This window comes from Calliopsis andreniformis, unplaced genomic scaffold (assembly GCF_051401765.1).
Source record: "Calliopsis andreniformis isolate RMS-2024a unplaced genomic scaffold, iyCalAndr_principal scaffold0001, whole genome shotgun sequence".
Lineage (NCBI taxonomy): Eukaryota > Metazoa > Arthropoda > Insecta > Hymenoptera > Andrenidae > Calliopsis > Calliopsis andreniformis.
The window spans coordinates 39,361,792-39,385,191 of NW_027480422.1; the positions used below are offsets into that span (position 1 = coordinate 39,361,792).

Genomic DNA, 23,400 nt, shown 5'->3' on the forward strand with positions numbered 1-23,400 from the left:
AGGATTTTCTAAAGAAGTGTTTCCTGTCGTTTAAAAATTAGCTTTCTCTTATTCGGCCACCTACATTGAGTGTTTTTAAAACGTTACGTATGAACATATACAGATTACCTTAAGGCTATGTCTACGTGATAATATAACGAGAAAATACATTTTAACAATACTATTTCCTATCAGGGGAACTTTGAATTTCGCTCTACATTGAACCGCAGTATTTCGATATCTATAGCTACCCTCAGTCTATGAGATACAATTCAGGCGGTCGAGAATTGCAATAGGTTCACTTTTGCAGCGCCATCTACTATTTGAGAAACCGAAGTAAGTATTCCAGTTTTATGAGTTAATTTCCCTTCTTGTATTTTTCTTATGCATGCCGACTGAAACCCACGCGTCCCCGCGACGCCCGTGTATGTCATTTGTGTTCAAACTACTGTGAGCGGTTAATCATCGCGATATTTTTGGTCTTTTATCCTTAAAAGTATACAAAAATGCCAAATATATGTATGTATGTATCTAGAACTTTACACAATAAAATTTGGCCTTAAACTTTATTGTGAAGCGAACCATCAGATGAGGTTCTGAGGTTTGGGCTGTTTTCGGGGTGCGGGGCAAGGGGACGGATGAATAGTTCGGTTTCCGAAATGCTAGGAGCGCTGCAAAACGAGCTACACTTTTTAACATAGGACTCTTATGAAACCTTCCGCTCTATCTAATCCTCTTTGGATATTGCCTCCTGTAACAAATCGGCTTCATCCTATCGTCTAAAAGTCGACTTAAGGTTCCATTTTTTAGATCCATAGTTTTATCTCGACACGGAACGTGTTAACCTATATTCATACATAATTTAGTACTAAATTATAACAAGTGTAGCGCAGAGATGGTGATTCTTCAATTTTTAAATCCTGCTTATTCCTCACAAAATTACAAAAGAATATTTTATAGTATGCAGCTATCGTAAGCTGAGATCCTTCACTCTACAGCAGACAGTTGGTAGGAACAGGTAAAAAATCCTTAAACCTTATAACGCTGGAGGTATCCAGAACGGGAACAAGATGTCCGTATTTCCATTTCTAGCCAATAGGGGCGCTGGATTCGAGAGTTTCCAGTTAAATTGGACACCCTATATATAGTTCCATATGCATGTATTATGTATCTATGGAAAGTGATCGACAGTGATAAGTAGAAGTTAATACGTTCTAAAGTTACTGTTTTTATTATAGCTTTCGTTTAATTGAAGCTATTGTACAACTATAACTTTGCGACCATTAAAATATGAACGAAAATTTATTAAAAGAAATTAATTGTTTGACACGTAAGTTTACTATTTTATATAATGCTTCTGATTTTATCATTATAATCAAAAGAATTGGTAAGCTTATAGTATGGTTATATAGTTTAGTATAAATTTAGAGAAAGTAAAGTAATGCAATCAGCTATGAAAGTAGCATTTAAAAAAATTTATATTAAAATAAAATTACAGTGAAAGTCAGGCAATAGAAATGTGAAAGAATTGAGGACTAAATGTTTATATGTACATATATTGTATGTCAACAAACGTGTAACTACGGTTACTGATGGTTGCTACAAAATTTTATGAATAAAACTTAATTTTTAACAATAAAATGTCTCGATAAATTGTCCTTATATTGTTATCTTTGGATTAGTAATATGTATTACTTTTTGGTTATTACATTCATTTTGTAATATTTCTATTAAATCTGTTTAGTTTTATTATTTATGTTCGCATAGGAAAGAAACTTAATTTGGAAAAGAAATATATAATGTCTGTACGTACATATATGTACATGTATGTATTTTCTTGTAGATTATGAACTTTATTTCAAATTAAGTTTTTCTTAAGTATATAAATAAGACATATGTTATATTTGGTGTAACAATTTTAATTCACTTTTTCTAGATAGATAGATACAGAATGATTAAATATACTATAAATATTTAGCAAAAACATTGTTTTAATGTATAACAATGTATGACATAGAATGTTTGAAGCAAAATAATGACTGCGAATTATTAGTTTTCCAAAGTATTCATACATTTATTATTGCATGATCAAAGATGATAGTAAACTTTATAATGTTATGCAATTGCTTCTACGGTCAGGAGCTTATAAGATATTACAGGGTCTGACTGACTCCATCGTAAAATACATAAAGATAGCTCATAAATATTTCTGTTATTGGCAGAATTGGCCATACCTATTATTACTACTTGTAATAAGTTGAACATCCCTGTTACCTCTGTACTTCTTTGCTGACATCTTCTGAGCTCTCAATAGTAATTGACAATAGCTTTTTGTTAGTTGAGATCAAAGCATTTTACCAAATACATGTTGTTATTGAATGTTATCAAAAGTTGGACAAATGGTTAAGAAATGTAAGACCACTACTGAAGTCAGAAATAATATAATAAATTTATATAAAGAAGGGAACTCATGTCGAAATATTAGAAAATCTGTTTAGTTAAGTTTTGCTACTGAACAAAGTATTATAAGAGAGTATAATAAGTTAAAATCTACACAGAATAAAGAACAAAGTGGCTACTTGGAAATGTTAAATGAAAGTGAAAAGTAAAGTATTTTAATAAAAATAAAGAAAAATCTCTGTTTGTTAGCGCTGTAAGTATTATGGTAAAGAAACCATAAAAAGAGCTCTATATGTAAACAATTTCCATAGAAGAGTAGCAAGGAGAAAGTATTAGATTTCCAAAATAAACAGAAAGAAGTAATTATTTCATAAAGAAACATTTAAATAAAACACATTCATTTTGGGATCAAGTTATCTTTAGTGATGAATTAAAATTTACTATTTTTGAACCAGATGGTAAAAAGTGTTTGTAAAAACCAAACAAGGTTTATAATGTTGTGAATTTAAAAGCTAGCTAGAATTCAAAAGATGTGGAAAATTTAATTTTTATAAATAGAATAATGGATCACCATGTATATTTGGATATTTCAAAAGAACATTTGTTACAAAATCTTGCAAAACTATTTAATTAACCAATATGCCTATCATGATAAGGATCCCAAATACACAAATTGAGATGTCAAGTGTTCGTTACTCTATGATATCCTTAAACTGATCGCTACTTCTTCACAATCACTAGATCTGAAACTAATCGAGTACAGGTGGAATCATTTGAGAGAAAAAATAAGGCCTAAGTCAAATACTAGGGGTTTCTCGTCGGCCGTTTCTATAAAAAGTGGGTTTAAATATTTACTCATTGATTGAAGTATCACGGAAATGAAGATTCAAACACAAACGGTATAGCTGGAAGCATAAGGCCCGAGTTCCGTAGTCCGAAAGTCGTGAGTTCGAATCTCCGTCTAGAGCAATTATTTTTTATTTCTCTTTTCAAACTCATTTCATGTTTCTTTTTTATGAAATATAAAATACCAAGCATAATATTTTATGAAGCCGGTATTTTTTATTAGTTAGCAATTTAGTAGTTATATGAGTAAATGTTTAAAACCATTTCTTATAAAAACAGCTAAACGAAAAATCCCTAGTACTTTGCATATTTTGCATATTTTGCAAAGTACTACATTATTTTTGCAAAAAGCGCGCATCCAATTCGTAATTTTCTCTTGTTAATATAATTTTTTTTCCACGTTGTAAAAAGGACAAAACTTCTGTTTCGAAGTCTATGAAATATTACTTAAATCATTTTTAGACATTGTAATGCGATGGTATGTTTTTTATGTTATTTTCGGGTTCTCTTATTCAATCACTTATGTTCATGAATATAATATACATATAAATTTATACTTCATATTTTACTATAACAAACCTTTCAAGACCTTGTTACAATTTGTTAGGTGTATGAATACTTTTGAGATTAACTGTATAGCTGATGGCAAGAGTAATGATTCCAGGAAAACAGTTAGGGACCCAAGAATGGACCTACTTATTTTTTCTTGATTCCTTTCAGTTTGGAGACCCAGGTGTGGTAAAGGAACATTATTATCTTTTGTCATCAACACAGCAATGTCAGTTAGCTACATAGTAGTTGTGTAAGAAATACTACAAACTCATCATTTAACGTTTATTTCACTGAAGCATCCAATTTTTTCTTTTGTATCACTTTCTTCACTATTTGTAATATTAAATTAATTGACAATGCTGTATTGATGATAATGTATTTTGTAGAATTAAAGACTTGTTGTTCCATTTGTTACATTTGGAATTGTGAATTGACACAGCAGCACTGTTAAAAGTGTGAAGGACCAATACCCAGCTGTTTTAATGGAGTCACTATGTCTCACTGTCAGCTTACTGTGCAGAGCTCAAAAGTTGGTATTTAGAAGGAATGTGAGTCTGATTGATTATAGCATAATAAATGAAAATACAATAAATTAAAAACTTAAGGGGGTACGGTAGTCACGTGACATTTCGAAATTGCCAGGTCGGTATCTGCTATTACAGTTTTCGTTACAAAAATAGTATTATCCACAGACACGTGGCTGCTTGATGAACGCAAGATGGAGCCTTTCTATGATTTCGAATTCGGGAGGTAGCTTAGAAAATTTCCCCCTCTACTGCACACACTACTATACGAGCTATGTGTACATGAACTCGACGCTTCGCGACCGACTTCGGACATTTGCGGAAAGTAGAGAGAGTGCGAATATGAGTCTTACTCTCTCATTCTTGAAACGCCATATTCAACTGTTCAAATCCTTGCAAGCGGCACGAGCCACGCGCGATGTTTCCGATTGCTAAGATATTTTCTGTGATTCAATATAGCACTGAATCGTGTGAATGTAGTGGTATTTATCAAACGACACATGTTATTTGTATGTGTATAACTTTTACAAGTGTCACATTCTAAATACCACTACATTCATATTATTCAGTGTTTGCCCACGTCGATGCCTTTCTCGAGATAGACACTTTTTCCAAATATCGTTTTTATATTAATATGAAGATCACGCATATGTGTGCGTGTACATAAGTATACGTATACATATACAGTAATGTTACGGACGAGAACCGCGCTTGGGTCTGGTCGCGGCTCTCGTCCGTGACTGGTAGTCGATTTGGCTTCCTTTACTCTCGGTCGCCAAGATAATTGATGCACGACCGAAGAAGCAAAAAAAAGGGTTTCGCTCGACCGTCTATGCTCAAGCTCGATGCCCGAAATCAATGATGTTACAAAAGACAAGTATAGCATTAGGGATTAAGAATAGGAAAAATTGAAGTTTCTTATTTGCAAACGGATTTTCACGTAAGTAACACCAATCGATTCCTTGTGCTCTTCCGAAGAAAATGATATCACATACGACATGATTCCGATTATTTATAATAAAGATACCTAATAACTTAATTTGTAGAAAGAGCTTACTTGTCCGTTTTCCGATTTATTATTTCGCTAGATATTATTCATCCTTTTTATATATACATAGAATATAGAATATAGAAGTATATATTATTTTACATATATAAGTAGATACTAATGAAACTCAAACCAATTTTAAATAGAAATATTAATATATATATGTATGTGTGTATGTATATTTTGAGTTAGGTCTGGATTAGGATCGTTGGATTCTAAATACAGTAATAATACGATCGAGGGCCGTTTCGTCCACACGAACAAGAGCCGTTACGAGACCCGAGCACGGCTCTCGTCTGTAACATTACTGTATACGTAAATGAGCGTGACCTTTCTGTCTATAAATCAAGTTTTATGTATGTTATAAATAATCGGAATCCTGTCGTGTTTAATATCATTTTCATCGGGAGAGCACAAGGAATTTACTGGTGTTACGTGCGTGAAAATCTGTTTGCGAATGAGAAACTTCAATTTTTCCTATTTAAATCCTTAATGCTATCTTTGTTTCTTATGGCCGCCTTGTTCTGGGGTATCGAGCTCGTACGCGATGGTTCCAAGAATTGGTTACACAAAGGCACACATCATACGAGGTAGTGGGGATAGACCACGGCTCTCGTCCGTGTAGACGAAACAGCTCTCGTCGGCAACATTACTGTATCTACACATATACAGGAAAAAATCTATTGGCTAGATGAAATTATCTTTCAAATTATTATTTTCAAAGATATGATAGTCAGGTTCACAGGAAAACCATTTCTAGAATTTGGGCCTACTGTTTCTGCAGCAGACCCTCCCGTATTGGTTTCAAGGAACAATGTATGGCATGTGGCACTTGACGCGTAGGCGAGATTTCTTGCGGTGCTCTCTACTCGAGCAGGTTTTCCTGTGCTGAAAAACACTAAACTTTCGTATCCAATATCTCGAAAACCATTTGAAAACAGATACATAATTTCTATGTCGTTAAATTTATCTTGAAACGCACTACAAAATGATTTGAAAAAAAGTATGTAGTTCTATTTAAAAAACTAAACTTGATTATCATATCTTTGAAAATAATAATTTAAAAGATAATTTGTTATAGCCAATAAATTTTCCCCCTTATACCATGCAAATGACATGTAAACACTTTTTTAATTTTGTGTTTTTTTTTTGTGTGTTACGCGGGACACCCAGTATGTATATATAAGTGGTAACGCGCTAGGTTAGGAGCGAGCGATGCGATATGCGACACGAGCCGAACATGACCGAGTGTTACTCGAAATCACAACAGCTAATCGACGGTATTGAGATATTTCAATTCCCTATGCATGTCTGGTGGTGTATCCAAACGCACACGACTGTTTTGAATATACATACATGTGATCTAGTGCATTTATTTGTTCATTATACACAATGTAACTGTGACATCAGACGTGTATAGGATCTCACAATCTCACCTCGTAACCGTAATGAAATGATGAACGTCAAGATGCACGGATCCTATACCTGTCATCTATGTCTTTACCATTGATCGAGTTCGGATCCCGTTCAAACCTGCAACTTTTTTTTTATTCTACAAGTAATTTTAATATACAATTCCAATCTTTATATAAATTTGATTTTATATTATTATGACTCAAACTATTATTTCATTCCATAAAAGACTGGTTGTAAAAAAATGAGAACAATGCAACTGTGTTTTATGGCTATCTGTGTGGCTAAAATATGAATTATATTTTCTACAGTATTTTATAAATGAAGTAATATATGAAGCGAGGAATTCTAAAGTTAAAAAGCTACTAAAAATTATGTATGAAATAAAAAAGTCACAGATTTGAACCTGCATGATAGCAAAAGACGGGCTCTGTATTCTTGTCTTCTCGGGCTTTCGTAAGTATGTCTGGGCAAATGAAAATATCGCGCGCGGTTTGTGTTGTTTGTCGGCAACTTGGACAGTATTTAAAGAGCGAGAGAGTAAGGTTCACTTTACACTTGCGTTCTCTTTTGACTTTTCAAATATGGCCGGAGTGGCCCGAAGCGCCGAGCTCACGTACACGCGGCTCCTAAGGTGGTGTGTGTAGTGGAGGGGGAAATTTTCAGTAACTCGCATCGTTAATTTGGGTATCACAGATTCCGATTCCACATCGGCAGTCTTTCAAATTCACCCGTATAAATCATTATTAGTACAATACTTTGATCATTCCTTTGGAGTTTTCTCTAAGAGTGAGGATTTCCTAAGTGAAATGCTTATTTTTTATTGAACATTTACCGGATTGTGGAAGTTGTTAATAGTGTAAGAGATATAAAAAATTAAAACTGACCTGTGCAATTTATCTTTTTAAATGTAATAATATAGATATTAATATCAGCTGTCTTGAAACAATATATATAATGTATTTTTTCCATTCATTTTATTGCTTTTTTTATATTCATTACACTAATTTTCTTATATTATTTACATTATTTCTTTCTGTTGTTTGGTTCTTTAGATTCATTTCAAAATAATTTCTTACTATCATGTATTCAAAAATGTCCAGTTAGGGTATATGCAGGAAGTACAGCAGGTGCAAATTCTACACATTAAAATAAGAAAAAAGTTCATATAAACATGACCAATATAACCTTATTTTCAAGTTACAGCTTTTATTTTGTTTTGTAACATTCTTCTCTATACATAAAGCGGATACCATACATATAGTGCCTCACTGTTTCTTTGCAACATTGAAATGACTGGTATGCATCTTATGCTTAAGCTTGCAGAATGTAATACAAGATATTTTGACACTTGTATTGAAGCTGGAAGTATAGTATTGTCGTGTAAAACGGCCGAATTTCAGACTCCGGAAAAGGCTCGCGACTATATCACCACTCAGCGGAGGTCCTTTCGTCGAGCAACCGAGAGAGACTTTACAACGACGAGTCATACATTTTTCTGGATGCTGCTAAAGCACCGTATGTCAGAAAAAAGACAGAATTAGGATATTTTTTCTCACTTTGAGCTTTAAGTACCTATGCATGTACACAGTTCGCGAGGAGAAATACATTTATAAATCACGCTCCGTTTTAAATCGCTGATATGCACCTTTTATTCATTCTAAAACATTAATTGTAGTTACAAATAATAATTATTTTAATATTAAGGATAATATACATATACATGTGTACGAGGTTTATATAATTACCTATACGTAACTTGTACAAGGTGTAACAGATAATATAGCCTTCGATATTTTAAGAGGTGATAAGAGATTCAAATTGGAGCGTAAAACGTAGCATAACTTAGTGCTCAGTTTGCCTTAATTTTGTAATAGTAATGCCTTGAAGTAACATACCAATACGCTAAACTAACAATCAGAGAATTCTACAATTTTATAGATGCATTGAAAGGTAGAGATAGAGTAAAATGTTTTTGTACACTTTGTTGTACATATCTGTTATGGCTTACTTTTATAAAGTTTTAAAACTGAGATGTTTGTCGTAAATAGATCGCGAATTTCAAAAATAGGGACACATACACAGTTCAAATTTTTTGTTTCGACTTCTTAATAAAAAGGACAATGTATCTTTCTAAGATGTCTCTAAGATGTTTCTAAGATGTGAACTGATGCAAAGAGTGTGGAATAAGATCTACATATCATTGGAAAGATCTCGCCAAGGCGAATTAATTTCTAACGTTTGTCACTTGAAAATTAGTTGATGAGACTACAAAATCTCAGCACAAGAAATGACCTCAAAGTTTGCGATATTGTGATTTTGAGTAAAAAAACCTGTAGTAAAATCCCATCTGGAGCGAAGGTTCGAAACTTCACGCCCGAGAAAAATCCGAAAATGTAAGCGATATTTTAACTAACAGGTTGGATCACCAAATGTCTTTGGAAGCTCATTTGGCGATCCAACAATTAAGAAACAAGTGTAGGTCGAATGCGGCCCAACATGCTAGAGTATTCTAATTCTGTCTTTTCCTATCGCACCTGTATTTCTGGCAGTGTCGAACAAAATTATGGCTCGTGCCTATCCCTTGCTGTGTCGAGGATAAAAGGCAAAAAAATAGTATACTGTAATGACAGTACTGTATTTGCTTGGAATCATTTTTGGATTCTTTCTTCATTCATTCTTGGATTCTTTGAAGATAGATAACTATTATGACACAAAAGAAGCTATAACTCAAAAAGAAAAGTAACTTTTAAAATTGTTCTTTCTCATTATCACAGTATACATATGTAAATTACTTTCATTTAATTCTTCTTCTACCTTTAAATTTAGTTTTGCATATTTTTGATACATTTTTGTAAATTTGATTTTATCATTGGAACTGGTATAAGGCTGATTAATGTTACAGATTGAATTTTAATTATGTTCTAATAAAACAATTGTTATGTTGAATGTTAGAAAATGAAATTCCTTTAACATGTAAAAGTAATTTTATGTATTACAGATCTAATACAACATCGTAAGATGAAATCGTCTGAAAAATCATACTGTATGGAAAAACACCTCTTGGATCCATATTTGAATATCACAAAATTTAGTAAATTTTCTGATGTCTCTAATACCAACAATACATTAACTAGCACTAATGTATACATTAATCCAAACTTTAAACCTCAAACATTTGCTATACATATCAATCCAACATTGTGTAAAAAACCTTTAGTACATGTTAATCCAAAAATAATGAAAAACATTATTGATTCTAAAGAAGATGTGGGAAATAATTCAGTACATAGAACAACGAACAAGAATTTTGTGCAAGATCGAAATTCTTTAAAAACGTCTGTGTATGTAAATCCAAAATTAATGAAAAAATTGTCTGCTTCGGCACAATCTAAACCAACAGAAGAAAAACAATTAATAGTACAGAATATTACTCAGCCAGTTTGTTCAAGATTAAAATTTATAAAATGTACAAATTCTTCAAAAGTGACACATACCCAGACAAAAAGCAGTAATTCTAATATTGTAATTTTATCGCAAAGAAAACTTGTACGTGTTAAACGAGGATTGAGAAGATCATCGAGTACGTCTCAAATAGAACTTTACAAAATCAAAAAATCACCAAACACGCTTAAAAATATGAAATCTGTGCGTCAAAGAACAATGAAAACAAAAATAGTAAATGCTACACAGCAATCGGTGGATAAGGATTTCAGTTTTTTAAAATCACCGATTATGAAATCTAAAATAAATAAGTATAGAATAGATAGAACAGTAACAGGAACAGGAAATAGCAAAAAACAAATAAGCACTCATAAAAAGAAAAATGTGTATGTATTATGAGTTAAATATTTTATAAATACATACATCAAATAATTATTACAAACTTTAAACTAATAAAAATTATACGTCTCTTATAGATATAACAAAACAGAACTAATAACAATTGGTGGAATTATTTACAAGTCTTCCAGGAATCAGTTAGTCCGCAAAAGTTATGGATTAATAAGTAAGTCATAATATTTTTTAATTTCTCATATTCCAATATTAAAATATATTACTGTAAGTGTAATATCAAATTTTATATGATTTACAGGAAAACGAGCAACGAACACAAAGTCTGATAAATTTATTATAGCCACTAATGGAAAAAAATTATGTAGAGTAAAACCTGTGAAAAATTCACAAGAAAATTCTAGTATAAAAACAAGTAATGTAGCTAGCGGAACAAAATTGTTATCAAGTACATTTCAAAAAACAACATATAAAAATATCATTAGGTAGGTAGAAATTTATAACATGATTTAAAAATATAAGTTATTTTATACTATCACTTGAAATGTTTTATGACATTTGGATATGTAGAATGGTGAAAAAACTGTGAAATATTTTCATAGAATAAGAGTTCATGAATGTATATATCAAATAGTACTTTTTTTTAGTTATAAACTATTTAAAGTAAATGTAATAACCTAATGGTCTGACCTATCAAACGTAATCTTTTATTTTTTATGAGTTTTTGTCAGCATGCAGAAATAGTTAAACTGAATGTCAGGACCTCCTGTTGAATGCACATGGTCAAAAGCTTATTAGATATTAGAATTTAAAATTGTTCCATGTGCTTTACTTTATAGAATATATGTACAACATATTAGTACTAACTGTTTTGGTGTAATGCTCGACTGTGCGAGTTTCATCTCTTTTAGTGGTTTCATATGTATTTATTGTGGTAATTATTTTCTTCTGTTAGTTTCGCTACTTTTTTGTATTCTTCTATGTTACTTATATCATTTTTATTCTTCCTTATTTATGTTAATGTTCCTTACATTATTTATTTTTTTATGTATTATGCACATACTCTAATTCTTTTTTATTAATTATAATACATTCGTGTCATGTTCAGTTTTCGTATCCATAATAATTTCGTCATCATAAATAATATTTTTCATTTACAATAAAAGCTTAAGCTTTAAAATTTTCAAAGATAGAAGTTTAATATGCTGCATATAAAAAATAGAAATTTCGCGAGTCTCAATGTTACAGTATGGTATTTTTTTATTATTCCTATGTGGAATTTTAGAAAATGAAGAAATTCATACAAGTGTTAACATAACAGACTTTATGAGATAATATTCTAATACATGCGAGTTACAACTATCAAACTTTACGTCCATGTGATGTATTATTAGCATGGATGTTATTACATTTTACGTATTTCTACAGAACTAGTTACATACCCTAGTGAGTTGATGTTTGCTTTTTAGTAAATACAATATCCTTATTCTGAATGGATATTGAAATTTTAATATTTGCAATTGCAGAATATTCTATTTTATGAGATATTTTAAATTGCAAGTATGAAAGTAAATGATTAACACGTTCCGTGCCACGTGTACCATTTTTAGTACACGTCTGAAACTTCGCAAGTTGCTATTCACGTGGAGACACCTCACGCATCGCGTGAAACAACTGTTCAGTTAACGGCGAGATACGTGTCTCGCAGTTTTCAGATTGAGCGTCAGTTTCATCATGGCACGGAACGTGTTAAATGAATGATTCACCAAAGCATGAAAACAGTTAGATTCTTCTCTTCAAAGTTGATTGTAAAACATAATATGTTTTTTTTTTTATATTATAAAGGCATTTTGTACTAAATACATGGCCCTGTATTGTTTGCAGAATTTCAATAATTTACAGTGTAATTTAAATTTTGAATCACTAAACCTTAAAAAGGCAATCATTTATTTAATCAGCTAATGCATCGAATTTTTGTAGCTCTTGTTTTTTTCTTAGATCAATATTCTAGGAGACATAAAATATTTCATGATTACAACAAACGTTATTTGATGCAAGTGTACATGAACTATTTTATTGTTTTAATTCGTACAGCCAATTCTGTGAAAATATCTCATGTTTTTGTTGCTCTCTGTATATCTTCTACACTTTCTTGTTTAATATTACATATTCCTAAAGGTTTATTTTCCAAGTAGAAGTACAATCGCTAGTTTAAAAAGCTACTAAAGATATCTATTTCCTGAAATTTGGTGTTCCATGGTCTCTCGATATTATTTGCCCTATTAAGAGGGTAAGGTAGTCAGGAGACTTTTCAAGATTGTCTGGTCAGTATCTGTTGTTGCACTTTTCGTTATAGTCATAGAAGGTTGTGTAACAGAACTAGTGACCGATTGAAGTCACTCGACATTTTTTTATAGTTAGATATAAACTTTTAAACAAACCGATCGACTGTCTTAATATGTTTGATCTGCTTGTTTTGTCCGCCTTCTATTTAGTGCTACGTTACTACGTAGAAGTAAATAAGTAAGTAAATAAGAATTGAAACGTGATTCGCTTTCTCTAACAAATTCATGGTCGTATTAAGTTTCAATCCGGACATTGGGCAACTCGAAATTACGATGCCGCACAGCAAGAGAGGGAACGAAACACATGACTAGGAAAATCCACAATACCTAGCGTTGTCATACATTTCACACCTCACATTCGCGTCTTGTCAAAACTGCCTAATGAATATGAGATGTGATTCCCCCTCCACTGCACACACTACTGCACGAGCTGCATGCACATTCGCTCGGCCCCTCAGCCACTCCGAATAGCTTCGCAAAGTCAAGAGAGAAGGCCAATGTTAGCTTTACTTTCTCATTCTGGAAAAATTGTATTCAACTGTCAACTGTCAACTGTCAAGTCACCGGCAAGCGGCACAACCCACGCGACCTTCACGGTTACCCCTATAATTTCACTTTCCGACTTATGTTAGAAGAGAAACTCCCCGAGAGTTTTATGAAATGTTGAGGGATAAGTCTGAAGATCAAACGATGACATTTTGTGGAATATCTTGTGTCAACACGCATTTTTTATGAACAATTAAAACAAGTCTATGTACATGTTACGTCCTAACTAGACAGGCGGTCATCTCAAGCGATGGAGATCGACATTACGGATTCTTGTTCTTTTAAAGTGTTAAAGTACACCTTGATTAAACTTATCTTAGAAGTGTGTAGTGAAAGGAAAGATGAGAAAAGGGAAAGGAGCTGCTAGATTATACTTAGATTTGTCAGTTTCATATATTTATTAAGTTACAAATTAGATACCAATTCCTCCTTACTGTCTGTACAGTTTCAACGTTGTCATCTTGAAAGTTAACCGATCGCTGGTTGTTCATGGTCGCTTCTCGACGTGGTTTCCTTGTTGCACGCACTTTCCTATTTCGGACTTCGCGGAGTACGCTCGCGATACCTTACGACTCTTACGTAGTTTTGTGCTAAACGTTACAATGCGCCCTCGCTGTTGCAATTTTACAGCTCTCCTGCGGGTGGTGATCAGAGATTCACTCTGATGCTTGTCTCTATATAATTCCGGATTCAACTTCGCATGCTGTCGGTTTTTATTCTCATATTATTGTTTTTTGGATCATAACATCAAAAAGAAGAACGTTTACACATCGGTTTGCCGAATCAGCTCGATTAAGTTGGTTACAACCGTTCGCATACTTGGTTACATATTTCGAAATGAATCAGAATTTCTCGCTGATTGACACCGAAAAAGGGGTCCAGGTGAAGGCCGGATGTAACATACATATGCTTAGAAGATAATAGATTTCTGAAGAAAGATGATTGGGTTTCCGCGGATGATAGTTTTTTTTGTAAGCGCCAGATCCTGGGATGGATACTCAATATGGAAAATAAATTTTCTCTTTTTTTTTAAATATTTAAATTATTATACATACAATTATTTCATAAATACTACAATTTTTTTAATACGCATTTTCATTTATAAATACATATCTAATAAATATATTTGAACTATTCTAAACTATAAGTAAATATCGCGTTTATATATTGTATAACAAGTAGTGCAAGTAACAACATCTTTACAAGTTATTACAGTTTTATTTTTTTAAAGTTGCTTGTACAAGTTTAAATGTATTTGTTGGATATGGATTTATAAATAAAAATTTGTAGAAAAAGATTATAGTATTTGAGAAATAATGTTACATGCAATTTAGATATTTTAAAAAAAGGGAGAAAGTTCTATCGATACTGTGTACCGTACTTAGGACCTCTCAATATTAGAAAACAACTATCATTCGCAGGTATCCAACCGTCTTCTTTGAGGATACTATGAATTTCTAGCTGTCCAAGACAGAATTGGGCAGATTTTATTTAAAATAAGAGATAAAAAATAACGAATAAATTCATAAAATTTATTTACTTATTCGTCTAGTATGTGTGCACTACCTTTTCATTAATATTAGCAAAACCCTTTGAAAAATAGTAGAAAATTTTCTCAAATGCTCTGTTCTCAGGTTTTGGGGTAAGTGCCGTCAGGTTTATCGCAGTCCTCTTATCAAAAGGCATAGCCTTCCTCACTCCGTGGCCAGATCCTCCAGGAATTTTTTACCATATCACCATTTATCATATAACCATAACCAATCGAACTTGCATTTGTGTGAAGTTCAGTTTCACACGTGTAATCAGAAATAGTTAAAAGAGGTTCTTCACACAATTTGTCTAAAACATATTGCCACGCCTGGTCTTGGTCTTTAACCCACAACCACGGTTCCGAATTTTTTGTTAACTTAGAAATACAATCGGTATATGTAGCGCATTTCGATATAAATTTTCTAAAATAGCTAGCCAACTCTATAATTTGATGCACTTCTTTTATATTTGTGAGTATAGGCGAATCCATTAGTGCCTTGACCTTTGCTTTACCTGGTCTGATCCCGTCGGTCGACATCTTTCTACGCAGGGATTCGATCTTGCTTTCAAAAATTTTGCACTTCTCCATATTTAGAAAAAGGAAAGTGCCTTTTTCTAAATTTATCAGATCCTTCTCAACCGTTTCACAAGGAATCAAAATATCATCTATATACAGAAATGCAATTTTGTTACATAAAGATCCTAACGCCTTATTAATCGCTTCCTGAAAAGTAGCAGGAGCATTTGTCAATCCAGATGGTATACGCAAAAACTCGTAATGACCATCAGAAGTCATAAAAACCGTTTTTCTTCTATACAATCTAATGCCATAGGTACTTCATAAAATCCAGACGCCATATATAATGTAATAAAATAACAACCCTTGCCCAAAAGATCAAATTGATCTTCAATTAATGGTAAAGAAAATTGATTTTTGACAGTGATCTTATTAAGTGTTCTAAAATTTACACACATCTGATCCTCTCTATTCTTCTTTTTTACTAAGATTGTTGGACTCGCAAAAGGGGAAGTATTTTCCTGAATAATATTATTCCGCATTAGTTCATCAGTTATTCCGCGTACCTTTCCACGTTCAACTAAGGATAATCTATATGGTCTATAATTTATTACCTTCTTTTCCAGTGTTACAATTTTCATCTTGGCGGTATTAATACTTTTTACATTGTTCGTTTTTGCAAATATATTTGAATACTTGTCAAGCAAATTCTCTAAAGGTTCACATGCTTCCTCAGCGCCGCAGACTACCGCATTGCACTCGTGGACCTCGTGATTGACCTTCTGGCAGGTAGAAATAGCTCCTGGTATGCATCTTAGTTCCGCATCCTCTGCATCGGCAACTATCTATAAGTCCTTATGAACCAACACATTCCTTCCAACAATCCGCACGCGATGGCCTTCCTCATGCCATACACAGGGGAAAGTAGGGAAGCTCTTATCACTTGTTGTGGCCTCATTGTTCAGTTCAAGAAGAAGGACGAGATCGTTGTTCGCTGCAGGATCTCGCTACGCGGCGTTTCCCTACCATGCCCCTGATTGACTCGCGCGTATCGGATGATCTCGCGGCCAATAAGTCACAGCAACAGATCGATATTCCACAATGATTGGCAGGAACCTACTCGATGAGCCTTCTTCCCTCCAAGAGCTCTTCTTACGACGATGATCCCGAGACGCAGAGTCTTCAGAGTCTGCGGGTTCCTTTCGCCGTTGTTTGCCAATGACACGGTGCCGGCGGCTTGCTCTCTTACGCCCCTTCGTTAGGGACTTCTCTCCCAGAACGCGAAGCGAAATGGCCTTCCTCACGTGACGTTGGCTGATTCTCATGACTCGGTGCATCCCCGTGCATCCGTAATATAGCCCTTCCATCGAGCGTTCTCCCTGAATTGGCTTGTTAGGCTACGATAGCCTCTCCCATCCTCGAGGCATCGCTTCACTCGCCAGGTGGAGTGATCCTGGATCACTTATGACACTGATTCTGGTACCTGAGCCGCTCTTCGAGGCCAAAGATCCACCGCAAGATAACCTCTGCTGGTTCCGATGCTGGGCCGCCAACTGTCTCCTGTCAATATCGTCATCGTGGTTGCCGAGATATTCGTCGTCAATTGACATGCGCTTGTACGCAAAAATAGGTGTTAGTATCGTATTAGACTCCTGATGATGCGCATTAAAGACCTCTTCTGCCCCAGGAAAGGTTCGGTTTTATGACGTGCACTGGTGCCACGTCAGACTACGTAGCAGTCCAGTACCAATGACACCTCTTTCGTTTATACTAATGCCATCGTACGGCCCAGTGTAGTTATAAAATTTTCCCCTACATCTTTAATTGGAACATTGCGGGGTTCATTCTTGCAGTTTGCTCTTCTCGGTATCTCCTTTTTCATTAAGGAACAATCAGCTCCACTGTCCATCAAACTCTGCTCTAATTTATTGTTTAAAATAATTGGTGTAAGTTTCCACTAAACTCTTCTGCATGTATTGACTTGTGGTGGTTTATTGTCCAATTGACTGAAACGATTTTTTAACCAGCATTTCGTTTTGTCATGCCCTATTTTCTTGCAGTAATTGCAACTAACCACGGTCTTTATTTGGTCAGCCGTCGATTCCGTTCTTTGTCGCTTTAGGCAATCGTGCTATACATATTCTTCCAGTTGGCAATTATAATATCGTTTTTTTATGTCACGATGTTTAAAGTCACGCCTACTTATATCTGCAGTTCTTTTCTGCGGCTTCTGATCCTTTACAAAATGAACCATTCCAGCAAGTATGTCAACAGTGTTTTCATAACGGGTATTCATTAATGTCTGCCGCACTGCCACATCTTTCACATACCCGATCACTAAGCTAATTAATTGTTGTGGTGTGAAACTTTTTTCTGTTTATTTATAAAACTTTAATTTATTCCTCGCATAGTCCAAATAAGTGACGGCTTCATCACTGGTATACGATACCGCATGTTAGGTCTCGTAAGGCCTACCCTAGGTCTCACGGTCTCACATGAGACAGCAGGACATACTCTGGGTCTGGAAAACACAGTTGGCAACCTCATGTAATTAGATGAGCGGCAGCTAACCGAAAAAGTAATTAATATATCATAATGATACATTACGGTCAATTAATAAAATTTAATAAAAATAGAGTATTAGGAGATGTTTAATAAATAAAGATAAAATGTTATTACTTCCTATCAAAGACTCGATTATTTAAATTTTATATATCATCCAGTAGTTTGTGGAATTATTTGTCTCAATAGTTGCAGTGATATATTTTTCTAACATTCTCTTTTTTCACATGAGATCAAGAGTATGTCTCATCGTCTCACATGAGACCTTGTCTCGAGGTCTGCCTTGAGGTAAGTTTCATCGTATAGGGTCTCCTTTAGTTATACACTATTTTATATGCATAAAACACTGACCTAGAATCCGTGAAAAATAAAATAAAACATGAAACACTTTTGGAAAATAGGTTTTAGATATAAGAATAATGAAAAAGTTCAACAAACGTGTGTAAACGAACATGCGAATGCGTATTTACATATGCATGTATTTACAACGCACAGTACGCTAGTATACAGTATTGCTGAATAGGGAATTTTTCGGAATCCGGTTAATTTCATGTATCTCCAAAAACCCTGCACTAATTAGAAAGAAAATTGGGTCCCGGTTAAATTTGATGGTTTTTAGGTATATTGTAGAGTTTGATGGGCTGAACAAAAATATTGTAACGCTTAAAACCCTGTAATGAATGATTACTTAAATAGAGTCAAAGGTAGCGCAACCATGCGGTGCGCACCAACTCGTTGGGCACTTTATACAGCCGAGTTTTACGGTGTGATAGCACAAATTTTACCACCACAGCTAAACAATAACAAAAAAAACATTAATTTTCTGTATTTGCGGCTTAATTTGGATACTGTTGTGTTAGTCGTCGTGCAGAATCAAGTAATGAGTTCAACAATCCCGAAGAAGGGTAACGCACATTGTCCTGAAATCTTGCATACTGGAGCATTTCGATGGTCAAGTCACGTAAATATTCCAAGATAAGATTGGGAAAATTATTATTCAATTGAGAAGATTTATCATGTAAGGGAATCTGTAGAGTATTTCTGTGCCAGAGTCTTTCAGATTCAACTCGTACTTGGACAACATTAACTTTTTAAAACTAAAATGGTATTTGTTAATTATGGAACCTGCAGTATTGTAAAATTCACTAAAATGCTGAAGATATGGCATTATAATTATTCTATCAGAAAACTTAAATATTTATGATGATTTACTATGTTATATTTTAGATTTACTATGTTTATTTTTGACTTGAACTATCTGCTTGCTGCACTTTCAAATCAGATATAAAGACTGTTGTCATGTAGTTAGTGTGTTGTGTTATTTAAAGTATGCAAGACATCAGGACAATATTTTTAATAAAAAGATTTAATTTTTTTTTGTTATTATTTGGTCATGGATGTCGGATTTGTACTACCACATCGTAAAACTCATGTGTGTATCCTTTATTGAGAGTTATATCCCGAATATTTAATTTCAGTTTTCCTATTTTAGCATGCCAATTTCTTTTGAACAGTATCTGTATTTTGCTACTACTTTAAATTCAATTTTTATACCTGCAACAAAACCAAACCACTTCCTAAACTTTACAGATTCTATTCTGATTGATATAAATATAACTTTTTTTTATTGTAGCAATAAGGTTAAACAGAGAAGTATTCAAATACTACGTAATAAGATGCAAAAGAACAATCAACCATGTTTAATATTTCAACGATTTGGATATTGTTCAAACCATGAGAGAGGAGTTTGTCCAAAACGTCATGATAAGAAACAAATTTCCCTTTGTAAAAAGTAAGTTTTGGTATATACAAGATAGTGATTCTCTCTCTAGAAGACTCAAATCAGTGTCGCAGTGAAGACATCAGAACAGCATCCTATTCTGATGTAAGACGCCCACATTACTCTTATGTGCTTTCTCGTTGCGATGCTTTTGTGGCGGCACTGTCTTTGAGTCTCCAAGCGAGGGGGTCACCCTATGTCTACAGTTAATCACAAAAATATTCGGACATTAGTGCATGTTAGACTTTAACGGTCTATATTTTTGCTAATTATAAAGGAAATCATCTTAAACTTCTTTCGTTCAATAAAGTATTGGTAATTGTGCATAAAAGGGTACACCTTGCCAATTTTTATGAAATTAAAATACGTTGTAGAAATCAACTTTGTGAACAACCTTTCCCTATATGTGTAATCGCCGCTCGACTTTAATTTTTGAAACATTTACGAAAAACTGTTGCTACTTTCACATTGAATTTTGCTTATACGTATCCGTCCGTGGTAGCGAATGAAGCATTAATATTATAAGGGGTGAATTAAGTATAATTATCGAATTCGAACATTGCCTTTAAAACTTTTACTTATTGTCAGTGGTATCAGTTAACTCAGTGGACGAGTCAAAACAAAAAAAATTCCCAGGTGACTCAACACTCTACAAGGACCCAGTGGTTCTAAGTTGGCCCTGTGGATAAACATAGAATGTAAAAGACCTAGATTTAGGTTACCTTTGTCCTTATAGGGTCACCTGGGGGATTTTATTTTTTCGGACTTGTGCACTGATTTAATTTATATCACGGATAATAAATAAAAGTTTCGAAGATAATATTCAACCTCGATAGTTACAGTTAGTCCATTCCTTATAGCAGGCTTGGGAATTAACTGCTCTTTTCGACCGATTCTTGAAGACGACGCCTCCTTTCTCCTACCGCGCGTCACCTCTCTCCACTGCAACCGTAATGTTCGGCGAAGGCTTTAGGCACGTGCCACAGGAATCGCGCTTGGCGCATTGGGGTGATTTCCACATCACCCATAAGGTACTATTATTGATGCATTTTTTTTGTTAGTGGTATCCCTTATATGCCTATTCCACTGTCCCGCGTTAACAGTTCGGAAAATCGCGAAAAAAAATAAATAAAAAAAAACGCATCGACAATAGTATCTCATAAGTAAGTTTTTTAGTATTAGTATTAGTATTAGTATTAGTATACATATTGTTTAGCATACCAATTAAAATACTTTCTAATTGGTGTGCAGTGATCCGGAACATGAACACACTCCGATATAATAATAGAACACCATAAGGCACACATCAGTATTGTGTGTCTCTTGACTTGCTAATGAAGCTAGCTGCAATGCTTGTGAAACGTTGCAAAAACAATTCTACACGGACACGGTTTACATCCGGAAGCCTCCAATAGTAAGAACTGTATAATGCCGGGCCGTGAAAGCCTCAAATCTCTGAAATGTACCCTTTTATGCACAATTACCAACGTATTTATTGCATATTAAAAATATATTCCATTCTTTAAGAAACATTTATGTCATAAAGTCATAAAGTAATATTACGTATTAAGTGAGGTCACAATTATTTTTCGTGTTACAAAAATATTCGGACGTAACAAAAAATCAACAATTTTAGCATGGTTTAATAGACATATTAATATTTTTAATACTTGGCATGATATCCTTTTTGTTGTATTACAAACGATAGACGTTTTGACATACTAAATATAATCTTTTCCAGATATTCCTAGTCTGTCTTATACCATTTTTCTTCTAATCTAATTTTTAGTTCTTTTATTTTATGTTTGGGATCGTTATGTTGGTATAACTTAAATATTCTTTTAATGTTTATATTAATTGCACGTTAGCATAAATTTTCTTTCAAAATATTTAGATATTTAATCTTGTCCATAATTTCTTCAATAAAAGGGAGTTTCTCCACCTCCTTACTGGGTATATAGCCCCATACCATGACATTACCGCCGCCATGTTTCAAAGTCGATCGCCAGCGTTTGGATCTAACGATGAGTTCGGTTTACGTCACATCATAGTCCGCCCATCGAAGCCATGAACGTTAAATTTCGATTCGTCAATTATAACATCGCTCCACCACGATTTTTTTCTCAAAACAAATTCTTTTGCAAACTTCAAACGCTTTTTCTTATTTAATTGACTTATAAAAGGTTTCTTGATTGCAACTCGACTGCTACATCTTTGCTCTACACATATTGCTCGAATTGTTTGTGTACTCACATTTTCTCCACTTTGTTCTCGATATTCCTGAGTTACAGTTATTGCACTTAACTGTGGATTTTCTTTAATTGTTCAGATATTTCTTTTTTCTAGATCATTTACTATTTTTGGACAACTGCTTTGCGTAGTTAATTCTATCCTGTCTTTGATAGTAATTTTTTTTACAGTATCCGGTATTATCCTTTTTTTTTTTAATCAAGTAGAGCAACAACTTATCGTTAGGATTTCCATTTTTTATTATGAAAAATAACAAGCTGACAAAGATCAAACGAAATATTTTTACATTTGCGGCACATTTTCACAATCAAGCATCTAAAGTATTCAGTAAGCCCAACTGTTTACGATTAAGCTACTTATCGAGAGGTTCTAAACACAATGCTATGCATTGATGAAAACTTCTGAGAAATTTACTATTACATATTTTGAAATCCTTGAGGAATAAAATATGTGCCCGAATATGTTTGTAACGTAATTATTTTATTACATAAAGTTAATTAAATGAATCGGGCATATTCTTAAAGTACAATAAATACTTTAACAAAAGAAACAAGTTTGAGTTGATTTCTTCTATAATTAATAAACATATAAACTGTTAAAGTCAAGCATACGCTAGTATCCGAATATTTTTGTGACTCACTGTACATCCGAAAACTATTTAATTTTAAATAATGAGAGGTAACATTTGTTTAGATTTCTTCAAGGAAATTGTTTATTGGATAAGTGCCCATTATCTCATGACGTGGGTCCCGAAAAAATGCCAACATGCAAATATTTTTTGGAAGGTTGCTGTACTCGGGATGGTTGCCCCTACCGTCACATTAAAGTTTCTTCGAAGACTCCAATTTGTATAGAATTTCTACAGGGATATTGTGCAAGAGGTCATGAGGTAGAAATAATATTTACACTTTTATTAATTAATACTAAAATTAATTGATATTAACAATTTATTTATATTTTTAAATTTGATAATGAAGAAATTTATTCGTAACTAGCTTCATTTTGAAAAAAGTCGAAATACTATTTTGATCAGATATGAACGTTTGCACATTGGCAACCGGATTTGATTTTCACATTTACTAGGTGTCAGGAATTTGGATTCACCGCATGCTGTGAATCATTGGCGTTTTAAGGTCTATTCACAGATAATCGTAGGGGAAACCGGAGTCAAAAGTAACAATTTGACTTTAGACTACGATTATGCAAAAACTATTACACTTACAACAAAAATGTTTATGTCACATTTTTAAAAAGTGTAGGGGCTTTGCTTTATAACAAGTAACACCAAAGTTATCAATAAGAAATGGGCATCG

The 23,400-nt window shown here is 33.5% G+C and overlaps 2 protein-coding genes across 6 annotated transcripts in view; one reads left to right on the forward strand and one right to left on the reverse strand.

Annotated features, from left to right (window-relative positions):
• Window positions 1–23,400, reverse strand: part of LOC143186537 (angiotensin-converting enzyme) — a 349,658-nt gene that overhangs the window by 310,269 nt on the left and 15,989 nt on the right. The gene's annotated exons all lie outside the window — the stretch shown is intronic.
• The window catches only part of Zc3h3 (zinc finger CCCH domain-containing protein 3), a 28,318-nt gene continuing 5,906 nt past the window's right edge, over window positions 989–23,400 (forward strand). Inside the window, exons 1-7 of one of the 5 annotated variants that reach the window (XM_076390102.1) lie at window positions 989–1,146; window positions 1,218–1,366; window positions 9,764–10,592; window positions 10,683–10,771; window positions 10,859–11,042; window positions 19,691–19,849; window positions 22,781–22,976. In XM_076390102.1, the coding sequence (XP_076246217.1) occupies window positions 1,270–1,366; window positions 9,764–10,592; window positions 10,683–10,771; window positions 10,859–11,042; window positions 19,691–19,849; window positions 22,781–22,976 (1,554 nt within the window). In that variant the 5' untranslated portion in view covers window positions 989–1,146; window positions 1,218–1,269. Of the gene's footprint in view, window positions 1,147–1,169; window positions 1,367–8,081; window positions 8,281–8,975; window positions 9,159–9,763; window positions 10,593–10,682; window positions 10,772–10,858; window positions 11,043–19,690; window positions 19,850–22,780; window positions 22,977–23,400 lie in introns of those variants that run through there. The other 4 variants (XM_076390097.1, XM_076390098.1, XM_076390100.1 and 1 more) reach the window with 4 other exon arrangements.